At 37.6% G+C, this 10,476-nt stretch overlaps 1 protein-coding gene across 4 annotated transcripts; it reads right to left on the reverse strand.

Moving 5' to 3' along the window:
• Window positions 1-803: 803 nt before the first annotated feature.
• trim59 (tripartite motif containing 59) lies at window positions 804-10,357 on the reverse strand. 4 transcript variants are annotated; one of them, XM_041796107.1, is made up of 5 exons: window positions 10,222-10,357; window positions 6,181-6,486; window positions 5,850-6,071; window positions 5,538-5,747; window positions 804-2,434 (listed from the first exon to the last, which is right to left on the reverse strand). In XM_041796107.1, exons 2-5 carry the CDS (start codon window positions 6,433-6,435, stop codon window positions 1,832-1,834), a joined length of 1,290 nt encoding a protein of 429 aa, XP_041652041.1. In that variant the 5' UTR covers window positions 6,436-6,486; window positions 10,222-10,357; the 3' UTR covers window positions 804-1,831. The 4 variants fall into 4 exon arrangements, with proteins under 4 accessions (XP_041652041.1, XP_041652013.1, XP_041652030.1 ...); XM_041796079.1 differs by having other exon boundaries at window positions 6,181-6,518; window positions 10,222-10,353; XM_041796096.1 differs by lacking the exon at window positions 10,222-10,357 and adding an exon at window positions 10,058-10,213 and having other exon boundaries at window positions 6,181-6,518.
• Window positions 10,358-10,476: the final 119 nt, after the last annotated feature.

Consider the following 10,476-nt stretch of genomic DNA (forward strand, 5'->3'; position numbering starts at 1 on the left):
TTAAACCAGGACTGAATTTTCTGATGTAAAACATGGTTTACAAAATGTCAAATGGTTATAGGCAGGGCTTGACATGAACTTTTTTGCTCATTAGTCACTTTGGCTAGTGGTTTTGTAAAGTTACTAACCCTCTAAGCAGTTCCACTAGCCACAATTTTTGTTGCTGGGAAACTGTAACATAACAAACTAGGTATGTCTGGAATGAGATGAAACACATGCTAACGGTGAAAGTTGGAGTTAAGTTGACCCTTGTATACACAGATTGGCCTCATTGAAACATTGATCTAAATCATAAACACTGGTGCTGATAAACAAGCATGGTTTATGTGAAATACAGGTTGACACACTGATAGATTCTACCAGCCAAAATGGCTTGTTGGAGTCATGCTGGTACTTGCCACAGCAGAAACCCTCCTGAATTTGGCTAGTTGGTGGGTGTAAATGTCTGGTTACAGGGCACAGACAAGTCTGAGTATTCCTGGCAGATTTAATGTCTCTATTCTATCAATATGGTGATATTTATCATAACATATTTTTTAACCCAATACTAAAAAGTTTTGTCATTAAAAAGATTTTTTGTTGTGAATGATCTGTCTAAAAACAATGGTTTGACAAAGACATGTCTTAGACATACTTGAAAATTTAAACTTAAATTTAAGACTTTTTATGTCCTCAAATTTCAAAAGTCTAATTCAAGACTCTTAAAGGATCAGCAAGAACCCTGTTTATAGTTAGGCAGCCATACTGCAATTAGCCCAGATTACTTTTATCCTTTAAAAAAAAAGCTACAAAAACAAGTCTGATAAACTTTATTAAGACATTTTATTGTAAAATTAAGGAAAATTCAGGCATTTATCAGAACAAGTTTGTGTGGTAAAACATTTATTCAAATACCATTTGTTCAGTCCTCTTACAGTTATAGGAGATCTTGTTTTCTAAATGACATACTTAAGGAGGAGAGTAACACCTGGGATCCTCCAACCATTTCTCAAATGGACTGTATGTTTTAAGTGTGACCTATTGATCATAGTGGAGTAAAAGTCTGCTTTAATAAATACAGCTAAGTGGGTTGATGTTTAAAGGCACAAAGAGAGAGACTCAGAACGGATCATCACTGCAACATGATCTGTCAGTCAGATCCACTCATCAGGCTGTGGAGTTCCCATAATGAAAACAGTCTGATGTAAGGGGATACATGTGCCGCAGCTTCACTGGAGCTCTCTGACACTAGTGAAACACCCCACTGCATTGTGGGAAAGAAGGCACAGGGTTAATATTTAGTGTTCCATACTGAACACCTTCATTGAATATATTAATAGTGTTTACTATGATAGATGCTCAGTAAGGCAGCGTGACCATAACGTTGAATAATACTAAACAAAGTGTATAACACAAATAATAATATATAAAAAGATTTGTAGCTACATAGAAACAATGTTTTTTCATTTTAAAGCACTTAGAAGAAAGAAAATGTAAAGTAAAAAAAAACTTTTCTCTTGGAATAATTGATGTTTAAGGCTGAAAGAAAAAAAAACACCTTTAGGTGTAAATTTTACACTGGTATATCTTTAAAATCTGTTTGCTCTGACTTGTTGTCGGAATTTTAAGGACCACTTTTGTGACAGTTACCATAAAAAAAACAAAAAGAGAACTGAAGTGGGAAATATATCCACAATGCTTGGTGCTCCATCGATATTCACCATTTTATAGCATTAAACATCAAACTAGAACCCTTGTAAATGTGAAATTAGTGTTTAAAATAAATATTTGGGTGGATTTTTTTCTTAGCAGAATATAAAAGTGGCATTTTCTTGTGTTGTTTTCAGTTTTTTTAGTGTATTTTCAGAGTTTTGAGTAAGGCAGCCAGTTGCTGTAGAGCCTTTTCTCCCACTGAGGAGAGCCAACAGCTCCATCTTTCTACGGTGGCCTCCATCACCTCGTATGCCAACCCCACTGCATCCCACACATACGTCGTCAGTTCACTGCTCATGCCGTGGACCACCTGACTGAACCAGGACAGCATAGAGAAACCCAACGACGCCCCTCCCACTGGGTTGACCCACAGTGCCACCAGCAGCAGCAGCAGCCCCAACAGCACCATAGAAGAAGTCGGTTTGAGGTCCCATAACCAGTTCTCAGGCTCATCCCGCCCTGTTTCAGTTTCTACGCCTGCCTCCACACAGCCACATCTGGTGCAGCAGCACAGCTTCGGGATGGGGGCTTCCTCCAGGCTGCCGATGGTCACAACAGGCCAGTGCTGCTGGAGGAAGTCAGCCGCCCGTGGGCTGACGGAGAGGTTTATCACGGAGGGCAGAGGAGTTTTAATGAACTCCTCCACCCGTTCTCTGAACAGGTGCACCTTCTCCAGGAAGACCAGAGGCGAGTCCTCCTCTTCGACTGATGAGCCCAGAGACACCAGGTCCAACTGTTCCTCCTGCAGGAGAACACACTGTTACCTTGGCTCAGGTACACTGAAGCTGCCCAAACAATCAGTCCATTTGTCAACCAATCAAAGGCAACTTAACCATCTGACAAGAATACAGTAATATGTCAGCTCACTGAGTGAGGTAATTAACTATTATTGTGATGATTTTAACATTGGATTAATATTTGTAACTAACAGGGCTTACTTCCTCTTTTTGAATCGTATACGTCTCCTTTTTTTCACCAAATTTCTGAATTACTTCTCATAGGATGCCGACTCTATAAACCTCCTGAGACTGGAGCTTTTGTTTGGAATGCATTTTTAGTTTCTCTAAATTATTTGGGATCAGTGGGACCTGAAAACCTCAACCTTAACTTTGTACAGGACCTTTTTTTAACCAGAAGTGGTGTCTGAAAATCTCCTTAAGTTCCTGTTCTGCAAAAAATACACTGGTGAAATGGTTTTAGGGAACATGTTCTTCAGTCAGTCAGAAAAGGTGTCAGTCATTTTGATGATAGACCACAAGGACTGGTTAAAGCCAGGCATGGACAATATTTCCACTAAAAGTTCTGAATTTCTTGGAAACTTTCCTTTCCAAATCAACACAAATTCCCCAAAATTTCAAAGAAATAACTTAAATTTTCCATGAAAAGTTGGAAACATCTTGTTAAAGTATCCCATAAAAATATTTTTAAAAAATACATTCCATCAAAATTAGATGAAAATGATGGCTAACTCTCTTTAACATCCAAATAAAATTCCTAAAAATTTCCATGAAAATTCTTAACAATGTAAGAGGACAGCCACCCAATGTGTTTACCATGTTCATGGGTGGTAACATTTTTTTCAGCACAACCTCATTTTTATCAAACAAAATATTTTTATTTTACTTTAACTTGCTGTACTATATATAGGACCTTCACAAAACTAAAGTTGTCATTTCAAGCATTACAAATAAAGAAAATATATCTAAAGGCTTTTATTCCCTCTCATTAATGCCCTAGTTTAAATGTTTTTTTAACTTAAGTATACAAAGAAAATTATGGTATTCTTTACAGTCTAAGACCGTAAGGGATTACCAAACAGTGAAAATTAAACATATAAATGTGTAGAAGTGAGGGGCGCAGGTGACCTAGTGGTTAAAGGCGCGCCCCATGTATGCGGGTGGCCGGGTTCAAATCCAGCTTGTGGCCCTTTCCCGCATGTCTCTCTCCCGCGCTCATGTCCCTGTTTCTGATTCTATCCACTGTCCTCTCTGCCAGGAAAGGCACAAAAAGCCCAAAATAAACAAGTGAGCCAAAAATCACGCTAAATAAAAATTCAATAAAGTGTTAATTCCCATTTTAGCTGTCCCACTGTAAAATATTTTAAAAACACAATTAAAAGGGTAATTCAATTACATGGACTACATTTTTACAACATGAATGACTGGCAGATAGTAAAAAATATACTGAGTTTTTTTACTTTTAAAAAATGTCATAAAATGCTGAAATTATGAAAAAAATTACCAATGCCAGTCCTGTGTGTAGAATTAATTTTTATATCAAATTCAGATCATCATAATTCCTGTAGTAACTGACTTTTGGACATTATTTAGTGCTTTTTGCTTACTTATATATATATTTATTTATTTATTTATTTTTTTTTTTTTTTTTTTTTTTTTCCTTTAAGATTTATTTTTTTTTCATATGATTTTGAAATTCTTATATTAGTTTATAAAGCACTACATGGCCTCAACCCAGACTACCTCTCAGAGATGGTTTTAGTTTATGAACCAGACAGACCCTCAGATCCTCTGGCACTTCTCTTTTGGCTGTTCCACAGAGCAGAACTAAAAATTATGGTGATTCTTCCTTCAGTTTTTATGCTCCAAGACAGTGGAACAGCCTACCAGAGGAGCTGAGAAGATTGAGATTTTTATTTTAAATCTTACTTTTAGGGTTTTTAGGCTTTTATTTAACTCTAATTATGATCATCTTTGTTTTAATGTCCAGTTTTACAGGCTTTGAATTATTTGGAATGTTAAATATGTTATCATTGTTTTGTTTTTACTCTCACTGTTTTCATGCAAATTTTAATGTTTCCTATTTTATAAATTCTTCCCTTTTCTGCTTTGTCTTTTATCTCTGTCTCTTTTCTTACCATTCAGCTTTTTAGCTATTTTAGTAAACTACTTTTGTGTGCATTAGTCTCTAAACCTTTTTACCATTTTACCTTTTTGTCAATCACTTTTGTACAATCCTGGAAAGCACTTTGAACTGCAATTGAATTTGTTTGAAAGGTGCTATAGAAATGAAGTTTGATTGATTAATTAAAAAAACTGCAAAAGAGCTTAAAAATCATACTTTCCACACAAAGTGATTGAAATGCAACATGTGGCTTTGTTTGTGTGCCATCATGTGACACAAAAAAAGATGACATTATGTGGTCTTCATCATGGACTCCTAAGGTTTAATTTACTTCATCTATTGTTTCTTTGTCTTTTTCCATTTTCTGTTCAACACATCTAGTAAGTTTTAGCTTTTCGAAATTATTCTGAATACACTTTGTGATTAAAAGTATGCTAGACAAACAGACTGCCTTATAAAAACTTAAATTTACCATAACAGATCAAATCCTTCTCATGCTATTTCAAGAGCATTCATATTGCAAAGCAAAGATGTATATATGTAAACAAACAAACATGCAACCATCTCTGTACTTCTACAAATAGGCTCTCATTATAAACCTCTAGTATTTATCAGAGTCAAAGGTTGATAGTATTTACAAATACCAACATTAAAAAAAACTACAGATCTTCAGCCATGTTGTTTAATCAAATGCTGCTGACAGAGAGGGAGATAGAGAGAGAGCGCTCTGTCTAAACTGACAAATAAATTGGTGCCAGTGTATTTGTGTAATTTAGACTGTGTGTAGGAGTTTGTCTCCGTTTTTGTATTTAAAACAAGAAATTATCCAATGTTTCGTACCTAGGATTTCCATTTTTGTTGCTGTAATAGTATCAGTTACCAACATAAACTGTGTCATTCTTGTGGTTATCTGCCCATGCCCAAATATCTAGTGGAGTGAGACAACCTCTAAATGTGTTATGACAATGATATCTGAAACACACCTGCAGCTCCTTGACTCTGAGTATGAGGGGATCATAAGCCCGGGACACCTCCGTCCCAGCCTTGTCCAGAGCCTCCAGGTAGGCATGTCTTTTGAGTGCAAGCACCGCCTCCAGTGTCTGGAAAAACTGATTGACCTCCTGTCGGTCCTGCCTCACCAGACCCTCACAGCGGGCCTTCTCCTGCTCCAGCTGCTCCCCCAGCTCACACATCTGATGAAGACAATCAAATTTATAATATCAGATACACTGCAGCAGCATAAGTTTAACACATTACACAGATTTGTTAAAGGCAATATTTGAGGGATTCCTCACCTGTGTCCATCTTTTCTCAGACAGTCTTGCCAGCAGCAGAGATGGGGTCTGTTTTTCTCTGATGAAGGCAGCCTGTAGGTCGTCTATGGGATGGCCCTGGTGCTCCCCGATAGTGAGACAGAGTCCGCAGATCAGCTGTCGATCCTGGATGCAGTACATATTCAGCGGCTGCCTGTGGTGCTCCTCACAGGGAGGGGGACGTGGCTCACTTTCATTCTGGTACTGTGAAGACGAGGAAAAGATGACTGCAAACACAACATAAAGAGCTGCCTTATGAGAGGATTTAATATGGTAGATAAAGGGTTAACATTTCAGGGGGATTCTCTCCTACTTTCTCAATGATAGCACGCAGACAAACGTTGGTGGGCAGAGCTTCAATGCCTGCCGGGGGCAGCTCCACCACACTGCGACAGTTGGGGCATTTTAAAGGCAGGCGGAGCGGACGCCAGATGGAATAATTGGTGGACACCTGGAGCAGGTTGTCCAGGCAGTTCTTACAGAAGGTGTGAGAGCAGGGCAGGACTCTCGGGTCAGAGAACAGAGAGTAGCACACAGAGCACGTCAGGTCCTCCTCCAGGTTGTCCATATTGGAGACGAGAGGCCGGGCTCAAAGAGGAGGATGGAGGGAGAGGAGGATCTGGCAGGATGGATGAAAGCTACGTGTGTTACCTGTTCAGAAAAATATATCAACTAGCTGCTACTGTAACTTGTAACAGCTTAAAACAATTCTGCCTAATAAGAAGAAAATAAACACATTTTAAAACTGAGTTCTGTTATGATAAAACCATTAATAGAGCATTGATCACACACCACCTGCTTTTGTTATAAAGCAGTCTGACAAAGGACATCAATTATTACAAAAAAGTCAAGACAAAGCTCCTTAGTTATAAAGTACTGAAATACCAATGTCTCTTCAAGACTGAGAAACGCAAAAAAGGCCATCAAGTATTATTGAAAAATCTTGCTGCCTTTGATTACAACTTCAATGGCATGGCTTCTCAATAATTGTCACATCTGATCATTTCAGGGGAGCTGGATTAGATTCTTTCATGAAAAATCACTGCTTAGGAAAAGATCACAAAGATAGGGATACAAAATGCTATTTGCATTGCACAATAGTAGTAGCACATACAGAGCTTAACAAATTTATTAGACCACCCTAACCCTTACCAAAGTAAGGTTTATGCCACAGCTGCCCTAAATTAACAGCATTGGTAATTACCAAAATCTTTTTTTTGTTTGTTTCTGCAATGGTTAATACAACAATATGTAGACGCTCTTTAACGCAAATGATATTTTTAATGCTAAAATATAATTATTTTTGTTATCCATGAATTTTCAAATTTACTGATTACAAAAAAACTGAAAAAAAAAAAAAAATAGTAAAGCACATTATTATTTCTTGATTAATATGTGAAATTATAGTTTTTTACTTGCATTCCTGAAGAAAAAAAAATGAGTTTTAGTGGTTGAATGTTATGCTTGATTTATTTCTGACTTCTCAGAGAAGCCCACTGAACCGGCTCAAATTTGGGTGAATTCAGTTTGAAATCCCTCATTCCTGTTCAAAATGGTAAAACGTGGAGAGCTGACCGAAAATGAAAGAGTCCGCATTAAAGTACTTTATGATGCTGGATGGTCTCTGAGACAAATATGACAGGTGGGCTAATAAATTTGTTAAGCACTGTATATGCTTTAAAATTCAATATTGGTATCTGTAGATATGAACTTTTCTGACCATATTTACAGCCCATAAGCCAAAGACATGGTCATTACGTTAACTGGGGCCTCTAAATTGCCCATATGTGTGAGTGTGAGCGTGCCTGGTTGTTGTCTCTATAAGTTAGCCCAGCGATTGACTGTTGATCAGTCCAGGGTGCACCCCACCTCTCGCCCAGTGACAACTGGGAAAGGCTCCAGCCCCCACAACCCTGAAAAGGATAACCGGTGTAGAAAATGGATGTTTATCAGCCATAAATACCTGCTGTATAAATCACCGATCAACAGTAAAATAACTACCATGAACCATGAACATGAATGCTGGGCAGTTAACCATCATGGAAACAATATAATAATGATTAGAAGATTACTGTACCACATGTGGTATTACGCTCATTTTGTCCACAGGTATTGTCTTGTGGTAAATTTGTAAGTGTTGTGATATTATATTGCCATAAAAGTATTTTTTTAAATTAATTGCTTTAATAGATCTCTAGTTTATATATTTGTTTTTCAAAGTGTTTAATGCTACAAGATCAATGATGTAACTTATATTGGCATCTGTGCTCATGTTTGTCCCTATTATTCTATTTTGTATGTGTTAATTCATTTACTTGATTATACATTGTTTTGATTTATTGTTTTTTTTCCTGGAATGTAATATTACCAGGAAAGACCCATGGGGAAGGAGAGGGTTTTGGTATTGAGACAAATAGGTAGTTGCAGGTTTGCAATGATTTTTTTTTTTTTGTCTCATTATTAGTTATAATGGTGTGAATTCATGCAGTGTTACTGATATGAAGATACCTGCTACCTCTATTAAATAAATAAAAAGTCGGCCACAAAAAAAGGAATGAGATAAAGGGTGCTGCTTTGTCCACAGGGACACAACCAGAGTTCTTCACATAAGCTTTATGAAGACTTTCAGCAAATAAAATGAATCAACAAAGATTTTATTTTTTAAATGCAACCAGCCTGCTCAGAGAAATGGCTGGACCCCTGAAAGCCCCACTGAATGGTGTCCTAATGAGATGTGAATAAATGTCAATGCATTTACATTAGATCACCTGTGTTGGTTCAAGCCTTTGGGCTAACCTGCTCAGGTTAGATTTTGGAGCTAACTGGAAAAAAGTTTGCCACCAAACCATTGCTGTGGTCTGATAAGTGAGCCAGCTTCCTTATTTTGTCATCTTTTTTTAAACTCCTGGCACTCCCTGAGGATGTTTTATTATATTCTTTGATTATTTTTGACTGGCAAGTTATGCTGTTTTTATGATATGCTTTTCACATGTGATGTGAATGTATTGTGATGATGAATAAGCTGGTGATGCACGACAAAATTCTGAGCAATCTAACAAAGTTTTATCTCATCTTTGTTTTGTTGATACCCAGATGTTTTTCAAGGTTCTGGCATTGCTATACACAATCAAAAGATACTGGCCATACAGTTAAGAGAATGGACTGCTAACTTAAAAAACATTAATAGTCAAATGGTATAGGACAGATATTTTGTCAGGTGTGCTTGCATGATCCTAAACAGTTCCATTATCATAATATCAAAAATGAAAATTACACTTTTTGTAATTTTTTTAAAGTAAACAAAATAAATAAATAAATAAACAAGGGGGTCTATATGTTTCATGGGCAACTTGGTAGGGCTTAGAACTACAATGTGGACAAACGAATAAGCATATAAAGTGTGCCAGGGCACAATGATTTGATAAGAACATGTCTCAGGCGAAGTGGCATTAAAAAAGACCTTTCCTAAGTAAAACTAAGTTTTTTAAAGACCTTTTGTGGATCTGCAGAAACCTTGTTGAATGTACCAGGCGTTATACAATCACTTACAGCATAATTAGTGTTACCCAATTATACTAGTGGGTTTAAGTAGAAGGGATTGCTTCATTTTACTAAGTGTGGAAAAGATCTGTTACTGAAAAACAACAGCCAAACCCCGGCTCAGCTCCTATTAGAGGATCACTTCTGTTGTGTTGTGTGAGTATGGCCTCTCCTCTAGTTACAGCTCGCACCACAGTGACAATGGGAGGCCTTATGCCAGCACCCACCCAGTCCCAACACACATACAAAGACTCGCACACATTGTGGTCAGGTCAGGCTGTTCAGATGTCCCAAAAGCCTGATCCATTATGGAGACAACCTGCAGCCTTTTAGGCGCCAGGATTCAAACAGGTAACAGGTGCTCTGCAGAGGACCATTAGAATTAGCGCAAAGTGGATGTGAGTCATACCCACATGGTTACATTGCAGCATGACGGCATACGTTTGTTATCTTTAAATTTTAACAATTTCAACATTTAGCACACTGGGCAACTTAAAGATCAGTTAAACATCTACAATTATGATTAATTCTCTTATAAACCAGTTTTTACTTTGTAAGACGCATATAAACTCTTAATTCGTAGGGTTACAAACACCCAGCGCAACGTCCAAAAACGTCAGTTTTAAAAAAATGTTTAATCCTTCGTTTACCTTGCGTTCCCCAAGCTACTGACATTTCGTAAGTCGCGGTTATTTAAATGCATTTTTGACCATTTATTAACGACTGCTTTATCGTCCATATATCAAAGCTGGCGAGACACAATGAGCACCATGTAAAAAGTTGTATTGGTCGATAAAACTAGAGTCAAACTCACCGTCTGTCCGGGGAAAAGTCTGTCCAAAACAGAGCTTTCATTTCCTGTTCCTTCTTGTGGTGCATTCAGGCAGCCTCGGTAAAACCCGCAACTACAAGGAGCCGCAAGAGGTTCGCATCCGAAGGCTTGTGCCTAGAGAGGACATTCTCGTATTGTTTTATCGCTAACAAATAAATCTGTTTAGTCCATAAACGTATCGTGCATCGGTGTTTTGCTTAGCCGCTTCTGCTGATAAATACTTCACTTCCGAGACCT

Source organism: Cheilinus undulatus, linkage group 2 (assembly GCF_018320785.1).
Source record: "Cheilinus undulatus linkage group 2, ASM1832078v1, whole genome shotgun sequence".
Lineage (NCBI taxonomy): Eukaryota > Metazoa > Chordata > Actinopteri > Labriformes > Labridae > Cheilinus > Cheilinus undulatus.

Coding starts and splice junctions, on each gene's coding strand:
- trim59 (XM_041796107.1), bottom strand. CDS start 6,435: ATGGACAACCTGGAGGAGGACCTGACGTGCTCTGTGTGCTACTCTCTG. Junction 6,072..6,180: donor TGCGTGCTATCATTGAGAAA/GTAGGAGAGAAT, acceptor TCGTCTTCACAG/TACCAGAATGAAAGTGAGCC. Junction 2,435..5,537: donor TCAGAGTCAAGGAGCTGCAG/GTGTGTTTCAGA, acceptor GTTCTCCTGCAG/GAGGAACAGTTGGACCTGGT.